This window comes from Trachurus japonicus, chromosome 21 (assembly GCF_045865225.1).
Source record: "Trachurus japonicus isolate A0001 chromosome 21, Traja_1.0".
In the NCBI taxonomy this organism is placed as follows: Eukaryota; Metazoa; Chordata; class Actinopteri; order Carangiformes; family Carangidae; genus Trachurus; species Trachurus japonicus.
The window spans coordinates 10,180,439-10,202,352 of NC_140927.1; the positions used below are offsets into that span (position 1 = coordinate 10,180,439).

The 21,914-nt window shown below is 40.5% G+C and overlaps 1 protein-coding gene across 2 annotated transcripts in view; it reads right to left on the reverse strand.

The window, feature by feature from the left end:
- Nucleotides 1-21,914, reverse strand: part of lrp1bb (low density lipoprotein receptor-related protein 1Bb) — a 288,370-nt gene that overhangs the window by 74,603 nt on the left and 191,853 nt on the right. For both annotated transcript variants that reach the window (XM_085766198.1, XM_085766197.1), the window contains exons 28-40: nucleotides 19,462-19,593; nucleotides 18,962-19,189; nucleotides 17,919-18,093; nucleotides 17,512-17,606; nucleotides 13,613-13,762; nucleotides 8,671-8,811; nucleotides 8,423-8,548; nucleotides 8,101-8,232; nucleotides 2,087-2,221; nucleotides 1,734-1,863; nucleotides 1,155-1,281; nucleotides 863-1,014; nucleotides 53-177 (exon numbers count right to left, since the gene is read on the reverse strand). In XM_085766198.1, coding sequence (XP_085622324.1) covers nucleotides 53-177; nucleotides 863-1,014; nucleotides 1,155-1,281; nucleotides 1,734-1,863; nucleotides 2,087-2,221; nucleotides 8,101-8,232; nucleotides 8,423-8,548; nucleotides 8,671-8,811; nucleotides 13,613-13,762; nucleotides 17,512-17,606; nucleotides 17,919-18,093; nucleotides 18,962-19,189; nucleotides 19,462-19,593 — 1,848 coding nt within the window. The remainder of the gene's footprint in view (nucleotides 1-52; nucleotides 178-862; nucleotides 1,015-1,154; nucleotides 1,282-1,733; nucleotides 1,864-2,086; nucleotides 2,222-8,100; nucleotides 8,233-8,422; nucleotides 8,549-8,670; nucleotides 8,812-13,612; nucleotides 13,763-17,511; nucleotides 17,607-17,918; nucleotides 18,094-18,961; nucleotides 19,190-19,461; nucleotides 19,594-21,914) is intronic.

Sequence of the window (21,914 nt, forward strand, 5' to 3'; positions counted from 1 at the left end):
ATAGCCATCATGTACTGTAAATCAATCAGGGCTGTAAAACTGAAATATCTACCTTTTTCTCTGCCTCTATTGAAGACTGTCACATCTTTTAAATTGACACCTAAACCACTCCGCATGGTTACAGCCTCACTGGTGTCGGTCTTTAAGCCACGACGGATTGAGCCATTGGAGTGAGCCCTGAGCAGCACCAGGAGAGACAAAGGGGGCAAAATAAGTAGTTTAATTTTCAGAGAAGAGAACATATGATATTGACTTTTCACTGCGGCAAAGTAATGACAATGTTAGATAGACATGAAGACAAATAATTTCATTTGAAAAAAAAGTAAAGCAAAATCCAGACTGCAATCAGCCAGTCCTGCCATGCAATTCAAGCTGCTAAAAATGAAAGTGCAATAAAGCCAACAGCTTCTCTCTACTTATGTCCCTGTTTTCAAGGGGAGAGGCTGCCTGGGATGATTGATTGTTAAGTCATGCAAGAAAAGTTCAAAATAAGAAAAACACACAGAGGAGAGACAAGATTAACTTCTTAACAACTATTTCTTTGCTTATTCTTTAAGACCTGTCGTAGTCTGTTCAGAGACCCCAAAACCCCAAAGAACAACAGGAAGGTATAAATATACATAAAATGATTGACTTGAAAGGAAATAGGATGTAGTTAAACTGTGTGTCTGAATTTACACATGGCTGCAGATTGCTGATAACACTGATTTGTGTCTGGAGTATTCACCATGATCTTGCTGTAAAGAACTACTACTGTTAATATTTTTCACAAGACCCGCAGAGGGAGGTGTTAATGTAAGGTTAGGATTGCAGGCTTTGCAGGCCAATGCATGTATGTGCATTCAAGAAAATAATAAATTACCTGTCAGACCAGTAGATATAAGGTCCAAACACCGCCACTGAGAACAGGTCTACGTTGGCCATGGACAGTACAATCTCCCGGCCCTCACCTGTCTCAAGGTTGATCCTCTCGATCTTATCGGTGCGGGCGTCGCACCAGTATAATGTATTTTCCTGAAGGATAATTTAACAAAGCATATCACACAGTTGCAGCATTTAGACATGTTCATATTTCAGCAACAGAAGAATAATATGAGGCAGGAAATGTGGATGAGGGTGATGACAATGTTTTTCTCATCTGTGTACAACTGCACCTCATAATCTATGGAAATTCCATTGGGCCACGTGATGCCTGAGTTGACCAAGGTAACCTGGTCTGAACCATCGAGGCGGGAGCGGCCGATGCAGGGGTTCTGACCCCACTCAGTCCAGAAGAGATACCTGGTCAGCAACACATAAACACAGCGTGTACATTAAAATAATGATTCAAGAGATATATACTATATTTATTCCCTAAGGGAAGTTTGTTTCTCCAGTCCATCCAGTTAAAAAAAAAAAAAGGCAGCAATCCCCAAATATCCATCCAAATGTGGTTTCGGTCAACAGTATGACAAAGTCTGAACAATAAACCTCATTATCCCAGATGACAGTCAACACTGTGTACAACCAATTTTGAGTGTGAGCACTGGATATTTGTGAATAATTATGAACATTGTGATTAGCCAGTCAGTCAGTTAGTGTGGGCATTACCTGCTTTGGTATCACAGTATTCACTTCCCACAGACAAATATATTAAACATATCTCCTGTCCAGAATAAAACCTCTTTGAAACAACTGTTAATAGGCATGCTGCTGAGTAAATGGCGCATTGATATAGTGAAGACATTTCCTACCCCTTCTGTGGATGTACAGCGATGGCCCTGGGCTGATCAAGTCCTTCAGATATGACCACTGAGCGGTATGCACCATTCAGACGAGAGATCTCTATGAGGTTGAAACCATGGTCTGTCCAATACAGGTTTCCTGTGGAGAAAGAAGCAATTAGTAAGATGTAGATATACAGTACAGCACAGGCTTTTTGATGATCATACAAAGTACACAAAAAGATCCCATCATGAAGCCAAGTCTACAAAACCCAAGGCTGTAACTACGCATTGTGGATATAGATTGAGAATTTCCTACGATCAAAATCAACCTTGATAGCCTGTGGTATTAAACTTCAGTTCCAAGGAACTGTGATACTAACCAGCGATCCAGTCAACAGCGATGCCTTCCACCCGGCTGATCCCAGTGGTAATGATGTCCTCCCTCCAGGTCTGATCACGTTTAGCGCGGGATATTCTATTTAGGCCCATATCTGTCCAATACACAGTGTCATTCCCTGCAAAATACACAATACAGTTAATGACAAGAGAAAATGGGACGACACCACAAAAGTATTTACACCATCAAACAAAGCAGCTCATGAAACTCTATTTTACTGCAGCTCGGTCCATTTCACCAAATTTTGTGTGGGACTATAAAATATGATGGTGGAAAATACCCACACAGTTCAGCACCAGCTCTTTGTTGACTCACAGTGCCAGGACAGGAAAGGTTATTGTCGGCCAAATTTTACAGGGTAGTATATCGCTTCATGCAAAACATGGTGTGGGTAAAACTGTTATGGGCCTTTCCTGATTTTACAGCCCTATTACATAATCATTTGAAATAGTAGCTACGTAATTCATTCATGGTGCAGTCTTCAAGTGCATCTCAGTGCATGCTTGACAGTTTGGGTCTTGAAGGTTATTAGGAGTGGGGGCGTTACATGTTTATTTGTACTTTCTTGTTCCTGCTGCCTTGGCACACTTACCATGTAGCTCACCTAACAGAGTGAAGCTCCAGGGCTTTCATCTGTTCTGCTCTGGCAGTCTAGCTTCTGTAATGACATGTAAATACTATGCGTTTGCTATCCACTCCTTCATTTGGATGGGCTTAGCAAAGTATTTGCATGTTCACCTGCACACGGTAACAAAGGGGAAAGTGACTGGCAATCTTGTACTATACTTTGGCAATGTCTACTTTGGCTTGGGTTCAGTTCATTTTCTCTTTCTGGAAGCTGCTGTTAGACACCAAGTTTGCCATAGACTTTTGAAGTCGCTTAGATTCAGAATCAGATTTCAGGGTCTCTTGATAGTTATTGGATGACAAACAGAACACAGAAACCCTTGAGCAACCAACCTGCTCTTCTCTCCTAAACTGACACTAAAAAAAGTTAGTGAAGTACAATACTTATAAGAGACAGTATTTTGTGATTACAGTGAGATTTTATACCCCTTGTGGCTAACGTATGGTCACCAATTTCTGTCATTAAAGGTTGAATATGGAGAATGCATATTAAAAGCTATAAATATAGGCTATATATATATATAGATATTTTTTAAAATAACACATCCATGGTGCATTTAGAGGGATGCAGAATAAAAGTATTGCTTTCCCATAAAAAATATATATTTAGTCTGAATTAATTCATTTAAGAATTTTGACGGGCTCAACAATGACTTCCTGTTTACATCGTAGCAGCCAGCCACCACCATTGGGGCTCATTTCTCCGCTGTTTTGCTAACCCTCCTCCCGGTCGTGTGCATTTTTTTCAGCGAAGCCAATCGGTGTATCGATGGGTTATCATACATGTTATGTTGTGTGTATTTGTGTAGTTTTATCTGTCATCAACAAGAGATTACAGGGCGTGTTTGTGTCGCAGACTTGCGTTGCCACAAAGACAAGGCGAGCTGAGCCTGTGACCAGAGCAACTGCCTGTGACACCACCCGGGTCAGAGGCTCAGATCATGCAGGTTTGGTTTTCAGCCATGATGTGGAAGCGAGCCTCCAGTCTCCCTGTACAAGTCAGGTGTCTACATTCCAATCTACATTCCAATTGACCTATGGCTAAGCCACGCCCCCAAACACGATGAGCCAATCACAGTGCGCATAGCTAGCCCATACACTCGGACAATAGGCCTATTTCACAAGATTCTGAAGTGACGTCATACAGGGTAAATCTACATCCGGTCCGGTCAGCTGCGGCTAGAGCGATTGACAGAGTGGCGACACTTTTCATTCAAACAAACTAATACGACCGCCACAAAAGATTTAATCAGTGAGACTAACATTAATCTCCTAAAAAAGTTTAACCAGTCAGTGGTAAACCTCTAAAAACCTGTGGATAAAGTTACCTGGATGTAGCCTACGAGCATCTGCCTACTAGCCCCCGGTCGCTGCTCCCTTTGCATTTCTCCCAAAACAAGCACATTTCCTAACAGGCAATATCTGGATAAACTGACAACAGGCTGCGGATTTAACGGCGATGTTCTCGCATTAAAGAATATTAAAACTTTTAGCAGCTTTAGGCCTACTGCTATCACTGTCAGTTGCTGCTGAACGGCGATAGCGATGCTAATTTGTTAGCCCGTCGTTAGCATTAAGCTAGCGGACGTTATGCTTATATATATATATATATATATATATATGTATATCATATGTTTTATGTATGGCATATGTTTTATGTATGGCATTATTACAGTAGGCTAATGATTAGCCGCTAATCTTCCATTTGGACAGTGACAAATAAAACCTTTAAGCAAGAAGATTTTGCTGGAGAACTGACATTGATATACAGTAATTCAGTAACGGTTGTAAACCAGTGTACGGTTTAGTTTTAATATTTTGCCGTTCAAAAGCAAGCTAAACAAAGTCTTTTCCATCATCTCTTCGTATATACCCTGCTAGAAAAACCAGCTTGGAAATTATGCTGGTCTATGCTGTTTGTTTGTTTTTTAGCAGTAGCCAAAACCCACTTCTTTCTCAGGTCTTTCTTTCGGAAACTCATGGAAATGCAAGTACGGCTCTTTTTGTCTTGAATTTGTACACTGAGGTACGCAGCAGAAGCTTTTATTTTTGGATTCAGCCATTGCGCTTCCGCGACCGGAAGTATAGTTTTACCCTGTAACGGAAACCGGAAGTACCAAAACCTGGAAGTCGTGAAATAGGCCTATTCTCTGCTTCCACGTCCATTGAAATGCATTGCAGTTAATCAGTTTTCATTCGTTTTTATATGTTTTTTCTTGACATATTAAGTTTAAAATGGTCAAACGGTGTGCATGGGGTACATGCAACTCTGACACTAGGTATCCCGAGAGGCTGGGCGACGGGGTGGATTTTTTACCTTTTTCCAAGCCACATCTCAACCAAGAGAAGTGTCTGCTCTGGATAAAGTTATGCAGTAAGACCACAACACCAACTAAACGTGGATAAACCTAACAAGGATGTCTACATCTGTTCTGCAACATATTGTGAGAGATGTTTGGATGTTAGCCAGCATCACAACTAAGCATAAAGCCTGCTAGCTTAATGCTAACGTATAATGCAAAACTCCATAGACAGGCTAACAGAAGTTAGCCCGTCGTTATCGGCGTTTCGCGGCAAACGGCAGCCATAGCAGCAAAGTTAAGTTAAGTTTTGGTGACTTCGAGATGATATTTAATCTTTCTGTCTCCAAAAACCATCAATTGCCTCCTGTGAAATGTCTCTACTGTGACAGCTGCCATAGCAACTGTCACCCAATGTTGACTGTTTGTCCGAGTGAGTGGAGGGGGCGTGGCTTAGCCATAGGTCAATTATCACAATTAGCACACACTTAGAAACTGTCTGGCAACCGACTGGAGGAATTATTTTTCTGTTGTTGTAACTCCTATCTCTGATCAACAGATGGTGGTATTCTCCATATTCAACCTTTAATGATTTACACGAGTGTTTTTGCAGGTGAGATTTTGAAACAAGACTAGTAGGTCTAATTTTACAGCAGCTCAGCTCGCATGCTAACATGTTACGTAGGTATTATCTTCAGTATCTTTGTTTGACATGCTAGCATGATCACATTTACTACAGTATATTGGAAATATGACCTTCAATTACCACTTCACAGTTGTATGTGTCTAACCAAGTTGCAAAGATATGGTGACATTGAAGTTTGACAATTTAAATACAACATATCATCACCCAATTTTACCCTAACCCTGACACTTGAGTTCAATTGTGTCATAATTAGATTTTTATAATTAGTGTATGAATTAAATGAGGCGATGTGATGTGATGTTATAGCTATGGGGTCCCAGTGACCTTGACCTTTTAACCATTGACTACCAAAATCTAATCAGTTGATCCTTGAATCCAAGTGACTGTGAAATTCCCTTTGGGCATTCCTGATATATCACAGGAATGTGAGGTCATCATGACCTTGACTTTTGATCACAAAAAATACTTTATCTTCCAAAATTGAAGAAATTCCTTCAAGGCATTATGGGGAAAGCGCATCCATGTGGATGGGACAGACAGAGAGACAACCTGAAAACATACAGTAATGTCCCAGCCTTTATTGCTGTGGAGGCAATAAATGTAAAGCTGAGGATTAGCAAGCAGCTCTGTAGCACAGGTAGAGTAAGCATTTGACAAATTGACACATTTTGACCCAGTGATGCTCAAGATGAGCACTCTATGCCCAGCTGTTGTTCATTTCATTTGCATTTCATTAGTGGTAGTCACTGTATTGAAACACAACATTTCAAGAGTATGAAAAAAACCCCAACAATGTAAGACCTTGTTGTGAATAGTGTTTGGGTATCGTTTTTTCCTCTCACTAGATAATATTCTGTAGATATGAGTTCCTGTCAAGTGATGGGATGGCTGCTGATCTCTGCCTCTGGCACAGTCAGCCTGTGGGAATATTAAATCGGTTTCAGCGACCTTTGTATAAATTTACATTTCCTAACCTCATTTTTTTGTGAACCTACATTGAAAAGTCACAGTGTACATGTGGAATTATCCCAACACGACGTCCTTTCCTGTTTTTCTGAAAAAGAATTGCTGCATATCCTCAGTATATAAACCCCTGTGCATATGCAGTTTCCTTTACACTGCATTTGTTATCATGCCATCAGTGGCAACTTATTTCATATATGGAACACTACCAGCCCATAGTATATTCATAGCATTTGTTGGTGTTATAAATCTATCATTTGTATCATAAGGAGGGATGTAACAAATGACAGCACAAGGTATTGGCTCCATGCTTTCCTCTGCATGTAAGGTTACCTTCATTTGATACAATATCTTGGGAATTGCTTTGCATTGGGATTGTTTCAGAGGCTGGTGAGGAAATAGTTTAATCTTATTCAAGGCGAGGCTCCTCTATAACATGAACTTATTACTCATTCATGTACACTGCATTTCACAATCACACAGACCAACCATTATTCAAAAGGGTAGAACCCAGTATTAGGAAGAGCTTCACTCCCCTTTATTGTTTTAGGATTGAGAATGAATAAAATGGTTTGCTGTTAGCCCCAACAAGGGCTATACTCTAAATCACAGCACATTATTTATTTTCTGTACATGAAAATAAGATTATTTCATACCTGTCCTGCGCTTTAGCAATATAAATTACACCATGTTACTGTGCAGTGTGTGTCTGTGTGTGTGGATGGCCTGATAGCCGAGGGGTTCAGGTGGACTCCACATACTGTAGGCATCATATTTGAGGCATTACAGCATGCTGGTATTACCCTACTCTATTGTGCCCTGTCTCTTTACAAAAAAAAAAAAAAAATCAAGCTTGCTTCAAGAGCAGTATCTCTTGCTGTTAGGGTTGTTAAAGGGCTTAGGTAGTTCATGGGTTTCATTTCAGTGGTTACGTGAAGGACTGTTCATTGTTACTTGTGTTTTATTCTTACTGGTGATTCATAAAAGATTTGTACAATACATGATTAAATCATATATCAGTCCAACCTAAAGACACAAGGCCGCAGTCTGTTAGACAGCATGATACTGTAGGTGCAAGGCCTTTTATACAACACGTCTTGTCAAAGAGCGAGCCATTATAGCCCTTAATACTGTATAAGTAGACATCTGAAACATGAATGGATATAAAAAGACGCATTCACCTCATCTTAGCTATAAAATAGCATGATAAAATAAAATAATTATTCAGTCCATCTTCTAAACAACAGGCAAGTTTGCAGGTGAACCATACGCAAAAGCAATTCTAACACGTGAAAAACTATTTCATGTTTTTAATGAGAAATGGAAGGAATAATGTGTAGTGTGTACATTTAATCATATTTATCAGATATAGTGACTCTTCACGCTTCAGTTGGTCTCAGGGGTATATATTTGCAGTTTTAAATTCAACATCCAATACTATTAAAACACACTGTATCATACCTGCATGAAAGTCAACTCCAACAGCAAACAGTGTTCCTGTGATGGGCATGAGGGCTTCACTGTTGTCGTTTGGGTCAAGAGCGATTCCCCGGATCCCCTCATGGATGGAGTACATCAGAAATGAGTCAACTCCTGAAGAATGACAGATAACCTATTATGTTCTCTACACAAAGGCAATAAAGCATGCTCAATCATGAATGCTCTTTTAGAATTTCCTTCACATTTAAAATCACACATTCAGAGTCACAAAAAAAAAAAAAAAATCAAATGTTAATGTAAATGCATTGCTGGCAGTGTAAAAAGGAGAAGTCAGAAAACCTGCCTTCACAAGACATGCGGTCGCTACGCAAGTTGTATCCAACAGTGCAGGAGCAGCTACGGGTGTTCTCAGAAGTGGGAAAACAGAGTTGCGAGCATCCTCCGTTGTTTATCTGGCACGGGGTTCTTCCTGGATGTCACACACAACCGGGAGAACAAAACAGTAAGGCGCCATGAGTATTTGTGGTGTAGTGTGCGTCTTTCTGCATCTTCATCTGTGTGTTTGTATATTTGTATAATATGTGTGCTTACCTTTCTGACCCTCTCTGTCGTACACCTTCATATGAACCACCCCGCTTGTCTTGTTTCTCAAAACAACCAGGTTCCGTCCGTCTCTCTTGGTCACCGTTCCCAGCTGTGCCGATTCCTCATCTGCCCACCAGAGTTTGCCACCTGCAACCACCAATGTCACTTTTGTTACATAATTTGACCACACCAGCAGGTCGAGTAAAACTGCAACATAAGACCAAATTTTGGCGTCAGGAAACACTGCAGCATTTTGTCCGCTGCACTGAGAAATGTATGCAAAACACGTTGTGATGCAAACAAGCCTTCAAAAACACTACAGCACAATCAAATACCACCCTTCATCACCAATTCCAAGTGCAAACGGTGTGCTTCAGCTTGCACTCTAATCCACAGAGGCTGGCACTCTTATACCGTAAAGCCCCTAAATAATTGAAGCATTCTCTGAGCTGATTTGAGATTAAAGAGTGGGATACCCCGCTCTGCCCACTTGCCGCTGATGATGTGCGCATCAGTTACTTTGATGTCAGGGAAAGGTTTACACCAACAAAGACTCTCCCATGCACTTCAGTTTGACGGAGCTGCCATAAAAGAGTGAAATTAATTGGTGCTTCTGTGGTTTTTAATGCCCTAGCTACAAACACTGTCGACCAGGGCAGATTTACACATATTTACATTCATACAGTGGATCTCTGACTATAGCATGAACCCATATACAGTACACATATATATAATACATGGCAATCTTATTCAGTCAGTTGGTTGAATACAAATGCAGAAATGTTATTGAGGAACATTAGATCTTCCTCTTCTTTCTGTTGTTTAACTCCATGGGGTTAAATTCTGCTCTGCCTGTCAGAACCTCCAGGCTTCAGCAGTTCTGCCACTGAGCATAAGTGATGAGTGTGTCTTTAGGCACATGCACAACAGGCTCCTGACCCTGGCCGTCACCACTGCTCTGTCCTCCAACCCCTGCCTCTGTCGTCAGCAGAAATCAGCGATACACGGCCCTGCACTTTACCAAAGACACTTCAGATGTGATTGGAACTCTCAGTTTTAAAATTCCATTGAAGTGCAAAGTGGAGAAAAATCAGGAGGCTCCTCTCCTCCCTCATATGTAACTCTAAATCACATTTTGGAAGCCAGGCAGCAGCATCCACACACTAATCTACCCATCCTGAGCAATGCTGTAACTGCACACTACCTGCCTCAGTGTATTACCCACTTCAATTATATCAACAAGCTAATGTAATTTAAAAAACGATTATTTTGCAGTCAAGACGTTATGTCATAAGGAAATTGTTATCAGATAACTTTGCCGCATATTTTTACTTACAAATCCAACCAGAGCAATGTTTGGATTCGCATCATCAGTCCCTAGAAGGTGAGACACCCTCTCTGATTTATCAAAAAAAACAACAACAACAACAACACAGAAACAATTCCCACGTGCATTAATAGCTTCAGGCTCAATGGAACGTAAACTCGTTTCCACAAATCAGACAAATTCCCACGAGTGAGAATGACAGTCTACATGCAGTTTACAAAACATTTGACCCTGGAGGGCATGTTAGCCTAGATTAGCTTTGCACCCTGTGTTAATTTGATGCCGTGGGGACCGCTGGCGAGCTGTGATTGCTCAGTTTTGGCACATCATATTCAATTTCCATCCCAACTGCTCGTTTCATTCCAGGCAAGTCGAGGCTGATGGATCACTCACACCTTCTAAATAGAAACCCTCACCTTTCCCTCAAGCCAATCCAATTATTACAGAGCCTTAGGACCTGAGTGGATCGACCTTGTGTCAGTAACAGTGCCTTCATTATACCTTTTCACAACCAGCGTGAGCAATAACCACGACATGCACGCAAAATGAAAAAGTTGAAAAGGAAACACCAGCAACTCGGTAGACAAAATGCCTGATTCCTGTCTGAGAATCATACTCCACAGATCACCACTGCGGAGACATAACCTTTTCGAAAACCCTTTCATGATTGTGTGCCTGCCTGCTTCACCTCCTGCTGCGAAGAAGCTAGAAATCTTGATGGGGCTCAAGCTTTCCTTGTTTTCATATGATGCGCCTTTGTTACAACCTAAACTACTTCAAACACGTCCAACTGATCACAGATGAGAAGACAGAGTGGAACAATTGTTAGATTAATGCTCATTAATGTTGTTTGATTGTTTAATCCCCTACAACAAGCTCAGAAGCTCTAAATACCCACATTCACCTGATGATGCCTACCAGTTATTTCCCTGCCGAAGCAGACTGTGCATGTGTTTACTGCATCTACACATTCATATTATTATTCCAGTACTAGTAACACACTGTATTTCCCCCTGTTGCTTTTAGATAACCACACTTTGCTGAGCAAGATAGAAAAGAATGCAAAAGAGAGGAGATATCGAAAACAGGCAAACAGAGGTGGTAAACAGATTGAATGGTCAGCAAATGCACTTAATTGCATCTTTCACCATGGAGACAAAAAAACCTGTAGAGGGAATATTACTCTCTAATGGGTATCACCAATAGTCTCTTCACTTGCCAGCAGCAAAAGAAGCTCAGGAGTGTAAAATGACCTATCTGGCTGCTGTCCTGCTTTCTTCCCCCAAGCTTCATTTTCAGCTGACCCTGTAATCCAATGGCTTAATAGTAAGGAGGGGGAAGCATCTTGATATGAGAAACTGAATGCCTCACAGACAATAAACTTACAATGAACATTTCATTAAATGTTATCTCAGATGCTAATCTCAGGATAAGAGGAATTGCTTTACACAGTATTTCTAGTGTCCAATGTTCATGTTGGGTAACACTTTATTTGATTCAATTTTTTCTGGCTTGTTAGCCCTTTATTATGAAACAAGAAATAAGGGAAGAGAGAGAGGGGGACAACATGCTGCAAAGGGCTGTGAGTTGGATTTTAACCCAGTCCCACGTAGGACTGAGCTCATGTGGTACTGTAAGTGCTCTACTGGGTGAGCAACCAGATACTTAATTTAACATTTAAAGATATTATTCCTTCTATTTCTAAGTAGAATGGAAATTTTGAAACATGTTTAATTCTTGTTTAACAAATCAATTTTGTGTTTACTGATTGCATTTTCATACTTTATAAATGATAGATACAGCATTAATAAATCAAGATAGAATGATATCAAACACAAACCAGGTGTTTAGGAGAGTCCTTGGTTCATAATATCATAGGTAAATGATTAACTATTTGATTGTACATCTACAGTGAGACTGGTGTCTTACAGACACACTAATCAATATTTCAATTTATTACGTAATTCAGGTAGTCAGTATTTGTTAGTTATAAAACATCTAACATTAATAATTTACTGTATTTGATTGATCAACATCTTTACTAACAGTGCTGAATCACCACACACAATTGTGATGATTTGTGATATTTCATTAGAAAAGGTGTGACACCTTCATGGTTCGATGACTCCAAGTTTAAATGTATAAATCCGTTAGACTGTCTTCTATGTATAATAGAACATTACCGTGCAACAAATGCAATGTTAAAACACTGTGAAATTTCTCTGTTCAATGGTGCAATGATAATAATACGATGCATCATTGTTCATTCTTCCATTCAACAATTTCCTCAACATAAACCAAAAATGTTTGAATTGACAGAGGCCGCATTTCACAGTTTTGCTCCGCAATCAGTTCATGTCATCTCACATTCCATCAACAATTTGTAGAAGGATTCGACCATACCAGCCCACCATGAAATTTTGGCTGTAGAAAAAACTACAAAAATAACAAAAATGATGTTACGTTGTATCTCTGAGTTGCAGACACATTATAAAACTGTGGAATTTCACTCTGACACCGCAGCCTTATTCTATAACATTGTAATTAATAGTATCTACACATGCTGACAGATACCCACCACACAGGAAACAAAACACTGCAATGATTAATAACATGCTTCAAGAACACAACGTATCACCCTGACAACACTATTGATTGAATTTCTACTTAGAAAATAAAAATTATACTTTGGTCCAGACACACACACACACACACAACCTACAGCTCTCTTTTCAGTGTCTGCCCCCTTCTCATTACCAATCTTGGCAAGCACAGTGCATTCACAAAGCTCACTGGGAAGCTTCCCAATTGTCAAGATTGCTGCCCTATGGAAGTGAGATGATTTAAAATTCAAATTCCAGTCTGTTGTTGTTTACAAATGTATAAAATGAAATAAAACTGAAATTAACAAATTTCACTTGTCACTTCTCTGACAAGAAGAACAGTGGTCTGTTTATAGGTACATAGTTAAATTAATCAAGTGGGCTTATTTTAATATTGCAGGTGCCACTCCGTTATTCCAGATTCATTTAATATGTATTATTTATTAATATTTTTTATTTTATTTATATTTATTTATTTAGGGTTTTCTCCTCTTTTCAAATATGTGTTTTGCAGGTATAGGCTACCAATCAGAAACCTTGGTGTGTGAGCACTGTAATTAGGATACATTGCTGTCTCTGATGATGTAATGCCAGAATGTGTTTTGGCTAAACTGGTTACACTACCTATTCGCACATTTGTATGTACTTAGGAAGGGAAGGAGAGAAAAGAAGGTTTGTTTGGTTGACTAAAACTTAGGGAGGTTTTGAAATGAGCATATGAGCTGATGGATGATGAGGCTCACTAGATTCAGCACCGATGCCAAGAATCAACGTGTAATGAACACCCGCCTCCCTTTTCATTACGAAAGGAGCGAGAGAATCAATGATCAATCACTGCGGTGCGGTGTTTTAATTATCTATTGCCCCTGCTACTTGACAATGTGAAGCACAACTGTTGTACGGACTCCCTAAATGGCTCCATTCAACAGCCACTTAACTGGTTAAACACGTAAACCCTCTACACTCTCTGACTAATCCCCAATGGCAATCTGATGCACTTGTGACAAGCTCCACTCACCCATCACGGCCAAAGCTGTGCCTTTGGCTAACTCCCTCTTTAGAGTCTCCAGTACTTCCAGCCCACTGCCATCCAGATTGCACCTGTTGATAGTGCCATTGGCCGAGCTTATCCAGTACAGCTTGTTGGCAGTGTAGTCTATTGAGAGACCTGAGAGAAATACAAGAGAAGAGAGGATAGCGATTAGCATTCATTGTGCTAGGATTCACCGGGGCCCTGTTCAGACCTGGCATTAGCATTCGTCTTGGATGAGCCAACCATCCAACCAGGTGGACAGGAAAGGCGTGGATTCACCCGATCACTCAGACCCCATTCAGAGGAGGCTCGGGTCACGTCACGTGTGGCCACATCCTTTTAGCAGTGTGAACACAAATCTGTCCTGTGCCCTAGTCTAATTTGTCCCGTCACAGCTTCATCATGAACTCAGTGTTTTATTATTTCAAATAGATAAAACCTTATCCCATCGTAGAGCTGTGCACATTGATTCACTCAGGCCAGGAACCCGCTTGATGTGTGGTACGGCATGAGCACGGAGGCTGCAGAATGTGTTGATTGCCATTTAGGCTCACATGTTAACAAGTTAGAGCAGAAACACTGCCTGTGTGACACACTGGTGTGAGATATGGATCTCTCATCTTCACTGTGTGATTTACAAATTTGGCATCTCGTTTATACTCATGCATGTTCCAGGAAAAAATGATGTTGATGTTGATATTGAAATTATATTAACATCATACCAACACAATTACATAAAATGGATAGCTTCCACATTACCATTGACCTGAAATAAATAAATAAATAAATACACAAAATCCAGCATTCCAATAAGCAACAAACTCCACTGAGGGATATAGCCGGCAGTAGCAGCCATGCAGCACAGACACAGCCGGTGTAAAATCAACATGGAAATCTCTTTCTCTCTTTCTCTCCCGCCTCTCTCTCTTTCTCTCTCTCTCTCTCAGGTCTCATCACAAGTGGTCACTTGAGACACGTGTGGGGTTGCATTTCAATGCCTGCTGTGAACTGACATACTTGGTGCTGACAACCTCAACCTAGACGCACATTAATGTGATCAGGGCCTGAGATACAGAGTTTAGCCCCAGGACATGGTGTAATAAATGGATACCAAAAACAGAAAATAGTAGATAAGACATGCTGGGTGAAGCATCTTAAAACAACACATGTTATATTATCATGAAGCTCTATCATCATCCCTGAAAAATGTGGCCGTCTCACCAGAGATCCATCAGATGTAAATACAACTTTATTTATAGAGCATCTTGTGGAATCTGGGTGACAATGTGCTGAAAAGGAAAAACATTTAAGAAATGCATAAAATCATGAAATAGTATAAAAATAATACAACTATAAATGTAACACAGAGTGCTTCACACATGGTTTTTAAAAGCTTCTTAAAACAGTCGACGGCAGCAAAGATGGTAGGATTAATAATTTCAATGACAAATCCTGACTAAAGTAAATATGAGGCACAGACAAGGTGCACATGTCAAAACCGCATTACTGTATTCCCTGTGTGATAAATAGAAATAGTTATGTTTGTTGGCTGTAGTTTGCAGGGGATCTCTTCATTACAAATCCAGTTGGCATGAAAAACCAATGAGAATGAGAATGGCTGCCTTTACATCCATTCCCTGGCTAAAGTAAAAGTAATTTCAATTGTGTGCCTCAGAACAACTCACTATACCCCACCATGTGTTGGATTTATGTCTGGCAGATTCACAGTCACAATGCATCATTAATTTACTCTTGTCCCCTGGTCTATCCCATAATCATAAATGAAGCCAGTGAAATTCAGTGCTCTGCTATGTGAATTGCTGACAGGCCCAGCTACTAGAGAAAAGGACCAGCTGCTATAGCTGCTGCTATATCAGGCTACAATTTACAATTACTCACTCACATACGCTTCTTGGGGATAGAGCTTGGATAAAAAAAAGTATAATCAAATAAATTTTAGTTTTAATGTAAAAGAAGAAAATCAAACACCTTTGATTAATCAATGGTTCTAATATCCACTCTGCAGTAGTGGTATGTAAGTAAAATGAAAGTGGAGTAAAAGATTAAAAATAAATAATTAAATTAAACAACCTTAAAAAGGAATATATCTCTAAAAAAAGAAGCATGTTTCTAAAATCTAAGAAGTTGTACTTTCACAGTCTCTTTCCTGAATGTTGTCTGATATGGATATCTGTGGAAACATTCAGTAAAACAGCCAACATATTGCTCCCCTTTACCACGGCTTAGTCGTTGGTTATACAGGCCTGTCTGATAGTGTACACCTGCTGTACAGGCTAAGCCCTCAACAGCTGTTTGAAGGACGTTGGAGTCTGTAATCATCCTAATCATCGCCTTGAGTAGATTTCTATAAACAGGTTAGACTGAAGTATTGAGTGAAGTACCTCCTGCTGTATATAAGACAAAGAATAGTAAACAATTTGAGAGAACAGTCAACACTTATCTGTGTACGAAAAATGAAACAAAACACAAGATGAGGATCTTGGGGAAAGCATATTTTAACTTCATGGCAGATAAGGCTCATACTTTGATAGTCATATTTTAGTCATGATCTAACTAAAAGGATGAATACTCTATTTGATTTCGCTTTTCATTTTTTTGGTAGCACAAGGTTCATGGGACTGGTTCATAGAACAATCAGGGGAAATTAAAGGTACAGTATGTAAGAATGTGGCCAAAAACGGTTACTGCAGTCAAATTCAAAACACGGTGATCTGGTTTTTTCTCCCAGCCGTAGCGGCAGCTCAGTGGAAGCTGAAGCGGAGGCTGAAATGCCACTGACGCCGCCGTGACTGTGAGAGAGGGCTAGGTGGCGCAACATGCCAACATGTAAATTCAAAACATAAACATGATTTGCAGTCTGCAAAAAAAGATTTTTAATGCGAATACTCTGGCTGTACTATTGTTGTTGGTGAGTTCATCATGTTATATGAACATTATTCCTGAGTCTCTGTGACATATTAGGAGGATTTTACGGCCAGTTGCTTTAGATTTCTTACATACTGTACCTTTAATTTTAATGCAGATTTAAAAATAAATGGTGTTTAACAGAATCAAACAGTGAAACATGCAGGTGTAAACTGGAACCATGTACTTTCAGTTTAGCCTTGTTTTTTTCTGGGTTTCAAAGAGACTCCAGCATTTGTAGCCTTGTCAGACCTTGGCCAGTCTTTGCCAGACACTTTGACACCTTTACTTAAGTAATTTCTTTGACACTGCCTATTGTGATAACATCACCACTGAGCAGGTGGGTGTTCTCTCTGATTCTTGTTGACATTGTCCAAACAGAGAAATGCCAGAGCTTGTACAAACAGTATGTGATTTAGTTTGTACAGTCACTGCATGGGCGTGCAAGGAAATAAATTGATTATGGACAGATTAAGGCAAAGTGGAATTATTACAACTTTCAGGTAAAAAGCTTTATCGGGTTATCTTCATCAAATTACAGTTCAAATAAGGGAATTACTTCAAATGAATTTGGAATGAAGTGAACACAGATGCAAAGTGGTACATGCAGGGGCACAGCTGTTGATGCTGGAAAATTTAATTGAATTAAATTACCATAAATTGAATCCATAACCAAACAAAACTGACAAATTCCCTCAGTTTTATCTCTTGTTTTGTTGTACTAAGATATTTGCAAAAGGCTATCACGTATCCTTCCAGACAGCAGCAAATCAAGTATCCTTGAGTTATTGGAAAACTGTGTTACTGCAAAGCATGTAATCTGGTTAATTACATTCAGATCAAACCAGGCTAAAACATGTACATAAACGCAGGAAGTTTATGAGAACTGAACAGACATGACTTGAATATGAATGGCATTTCAGGGTACAGCAGAATTAAATTGATTCAGAACTACTGACCTACAGGATCCCTCTGGTTCTGATGGAGGACCTTGCTGTTGCTCCCGTCCATGTTGGCCATGTTAATGGTGTTTCCATCAGTCCAATAGATTTTCCTGTGCGGGAAGGCATGAGGTGAAGAGGTAGTGATCCAATTAGGCACAACATGTCATGAGGTTTATAAGAGTAAATCACTGCTGTGTTTTTATTAATTAAAACTGGAAACTGAATGTAAGGAAATAGATTTTGTTCCACCTGACAGCTATGTAAAGATCTGCAAACATCTCAAGCTTGTAAAACATAACCTCTTTACAACAACACTTTGATCCCTCTTTTGCACAGGTGAGGTCTGTTGTCAGGTTTTCTAGCACTATGCAATGTGAGTGTGAGGCACTGACGAAGTGCACACTCTGCTCTAATCTACTTACCCCTTGGCGGGGTGCACTACGAGGCACCTTGGCTTATCAATGCCGTGGATGATGAAAGTCTTCAGGGACCCATCAAAGCGAGCCACATTGATTTGCGACTCGTCATTTTCAGAGCTGAGCCAGTATAAGTTCCTGGAAAGCCAGTCTAGAGCCAGGCCACGACAGTTCACTATGTCTGTCAGGAAGAACATGAAAATGCTGTCATGTGTGCGTTACAAAACTACGATGCAAAGAAGCTCAGGATAAATTAGGTACATCTAACATAAGCAAAATAAAGGTATAAACAGTGTGAGAGTAATGAGCCCCAATACAAGTGATGTTCTTAGAAACATTAGATAAGAAATTTGAATTACAATAATTGAATGCAATTGATGACTTCATGACCACAAAAAAGGGGTTTCTGGAGATTCAATACACATACACACTTAGTTTGTATATCACTTAAAGCAGATAACAGCGGCACGGCCGTTTCGGCTAATGCTGTGTTCAAGGCAGGCTTTTGAAACCGTAAGTTACAGTTTCAAGTCACAACTACGACTTGGTAGCGTTCCAGGTAACCCGTAGCTCGTGTTTTTACCGTCCTGTTGTCTGTGAAAGTTCCCTATAACGGCCACTCGTAACTTCCGACCCGTGAACTCGTACCAGATCGAACTGGTATGACTTCACAGGAAGGAAAAACACAAAGTACGAGTTTCCTTGAACGCACCATGAGTTAGCAGCCCCCGCCCTTGTCAGGCATCAATTGGTCCTCGTGCTACGTCACCACATTCACGCGCATCCCTTGGCTGCACACACAGCCCTTCATGCCGTTCTCTCCCCTCATTGGATAACACTTGTATCCCACAAGGAAAATTTTCTCCTCGGGTTACAGCAGAGCAGAGTGACGGAGAGACTCGTGTTTAGGCTGAAATACTTCATGTAAGTGATTGCTGACGGAAAATAGGACTATTTAGGACTTATATTAACAAAAACATTCCACTGATATCTGCTTTAAGTCCATACCAAAAGAGTTTGGGCTGTATATAGGATGAATATGCACCCACCTGAGGAAATGATAGTCTCCAGCTGGGTGCCATTGATGAAGGCCCGTTTGATGGTTTGGGTTTTGATGTCGGCCCAGTAGATCCTCTCCTCCTGAGCATCGTAGTCCACCATGGTTACATCATCAATGTCTGGCACCGTTAGTGCCGTCATGACATTCATGTAAGGGTTGTCTATGTCCACACCTCGGATTTCAGACCGACGCACATACAGGAGGAACCTTTTCAGCGCTGGTGGGATAATCAAGAAATCGAGAACTTTGAAAAAATGCACTTTTGCTGACCTTTCTGTCTGATCCAGGTGGGGGTGAGTTTATAACAGCCTGATGTAAATGCTAGTGTCAATCAAAATGGGTAGAATTCACATGTGAAGGAAAGTATAAAAAGAAACGGATAATGTTCAACCTGCTAAAATCTCATGTGATTTGCACAATATCCTCCATATTTCTACTCTGATGACATAAGGAGAAGACATGACAAACGAGGAACGTGGTCTCCCTCACCATAACAAGACTGTTTGTTGGTTGAAAGCTTCATAAGGTGTGGACAGGTGCAGGACGCAGTGTGATTGTAATTGATGAGACACAGATGCGAACAGGGACCACGTCCATCATTCGCTTCACATGGGTTAGACGCTGATGGGAGGAAAGAGAAAGAAAAATAAATTGAGTATCATTCGAGAACACTCAGCATAACAAGTTAGGAGATGGGCTGAGATGAATGCTCGACATAGACCAACAGTCTTTTGTGACATAAGAAATAGTACAATTACTTTTTTGCACCTTTCAAAACAAATATATTTTGGATATAGCATAAACAGAGGTTCTGGGATGGAAGCAAGAGAAAGACATCATCATAAATTTATTAATGAATAGAAAATGAGGTTTAAAATGGGATTTAGAAAAAAAAATACTGAACTGGGGATGTCTGAACCAGTGGGCTGGTACACACCGGTACGGAGTACCCCAGCACTTCTAGATTTTAACCCCCGTGTACCAGGACTTTTTACGGCGTGACGGGGCGTACCGGGAGTCAGGACGTTCAGTACTCTGCCCTGTTCTAATTCTCTCTGACCGATTCGTGATAGTGATGTCTCTTTCACACTGAACGCCACAGTCCTGTTGTCGCCGCTCTGTTCTCTGCTGCTCCTCTGTCTCTCACTGAGAGGCGGGGCTTACCCGCGCTGCACGCTCTCACCACACATCCATGGCTCTCTCACATGCACGCCGCTGCCTCATCATAGTATAACTCCATGTGCTGCAGACATAGCTAGGCAACCACTGGGAAGTGGTTGCCTAGCTACTAACAAGTAGCCCATCACTTATTCAGCATGGTTAAATACGAGTCATATTTCAGAAAAGCGCCCATTTGTGCTTGTTTGGCTAACATTAGTACTTATAAGGGCACAGTAAAATGAAAGCTCTTATTGAGAAACATTGTGAAGCTGTTGCAGTCAGATTGTTAAGAACAATGACAGCCGTCTGTGGAGGCTGTTTATCTGGCCACAAATCACAAAAACTTCTAGCTGAGACCAACCAGCCCCAAGCCCCTGTGTAACATTAGGCTACCTGGATGTAGTGAATCACAGCAGCAACATGAGGAATCACTCATTCAGCTTGATTTTAGTGAAAATTTTAATTTGTTTCCAGATATTGAGTTTATTATGACTTTGCTGTTGTAAACGTTGCTATTCCTACCGTTGAAACAGTTACAGTAGCAGTGAATAAACTCATGTTGGCAATAATTTGTTGACACAAAAGAAACAGAAAGTAGGACAGGATAGAGACAAACACTGATTCATTTGTCTTCATAGATTATTCACAGATGGATTTTAACAAGAAAATATGTTTTTTTTTTTTTTTTAAATCAGCATCATGTACAGTACCCTGTCAGTTAATGATGTGCTGGTACCGACCACCCACCACCTAATTTACCAGCCAACAGCTGAAAAGGAGAGTACCGGCACTTATTTTTTCCCACTTAAAGCATTGGTCTGAATACCTCAGGCAGGTCATTCCAGATCATAGGCGATTTAACAGCAAAGGTACTATTCCTTCTAATCTTAAATCTAGACATGAGAACAGCCAGCAGGTTCTTGACCTCAGGATTCACATGGGCTGATTTGATTTTTCTGAAAACCTGACTGGATTTCAAACATTCTGTTGTCTGACAGGGCTTCTACAGGCTGTAATGAGGTGGACTTTTGTGAGATTTTGGCAGTAAACTGAAGCTTGGGAACTGCTCTGCAGTTATTGTAGATGGGGTCCGAGGGATCAAGAGCAGGTTTGTGGTGAAAAGGCTGGACGCAGGCTGTCTTAAAGCAGTCAGGATCACAGCGGAGTGAGAAGAGGCGTTCATTAGGAAACAGGGGGCAACCGCATCCCGCACTTAAGATAAGAATCTGGGTGGAATGACATAAACGTCACTAGAGGAGGGTTTCATGTGATGCCCCATATCCACTTGTTTGTCAACAGCAATTGGGGTGTGGTGACAGAAAATGTGATGATCCTGGCAGAGGTTGTCTGTGAAGGAAAGAAGGGCGAAAGACTGGACCTGATACACTCAATTTTTTAAAACTCTTCACTCGAGGAAAAACTGATAAGAACATGTTTTAAATGCAATCAATAATATTAAGACGCATTCTGGGACAAAGATTATGAGTAATTCAATTTGAAATATATTTTGACCTTGCAGTCTCAAGCTTAGTATAAGATGTCAAGAGAATCTTCATCTGCTGATACTGCACTTGGAGTGTGGTGGGCCCTGAACTGTCTGTCAAGATTGAAGATTCCTTGACTGGTGAAGGTGAGAGACCCCTATTATTTCTAAATCTGGGGGCAAAGTTATCTGGCAACGGATGGAGGCACAGAGGAAATTAAATGTTTTTACTAGCACATCAATATCAGCTGCACTGGTTTTCACAGTAGATTCTGATTTGAAGTTTCAGTCGTTCGTG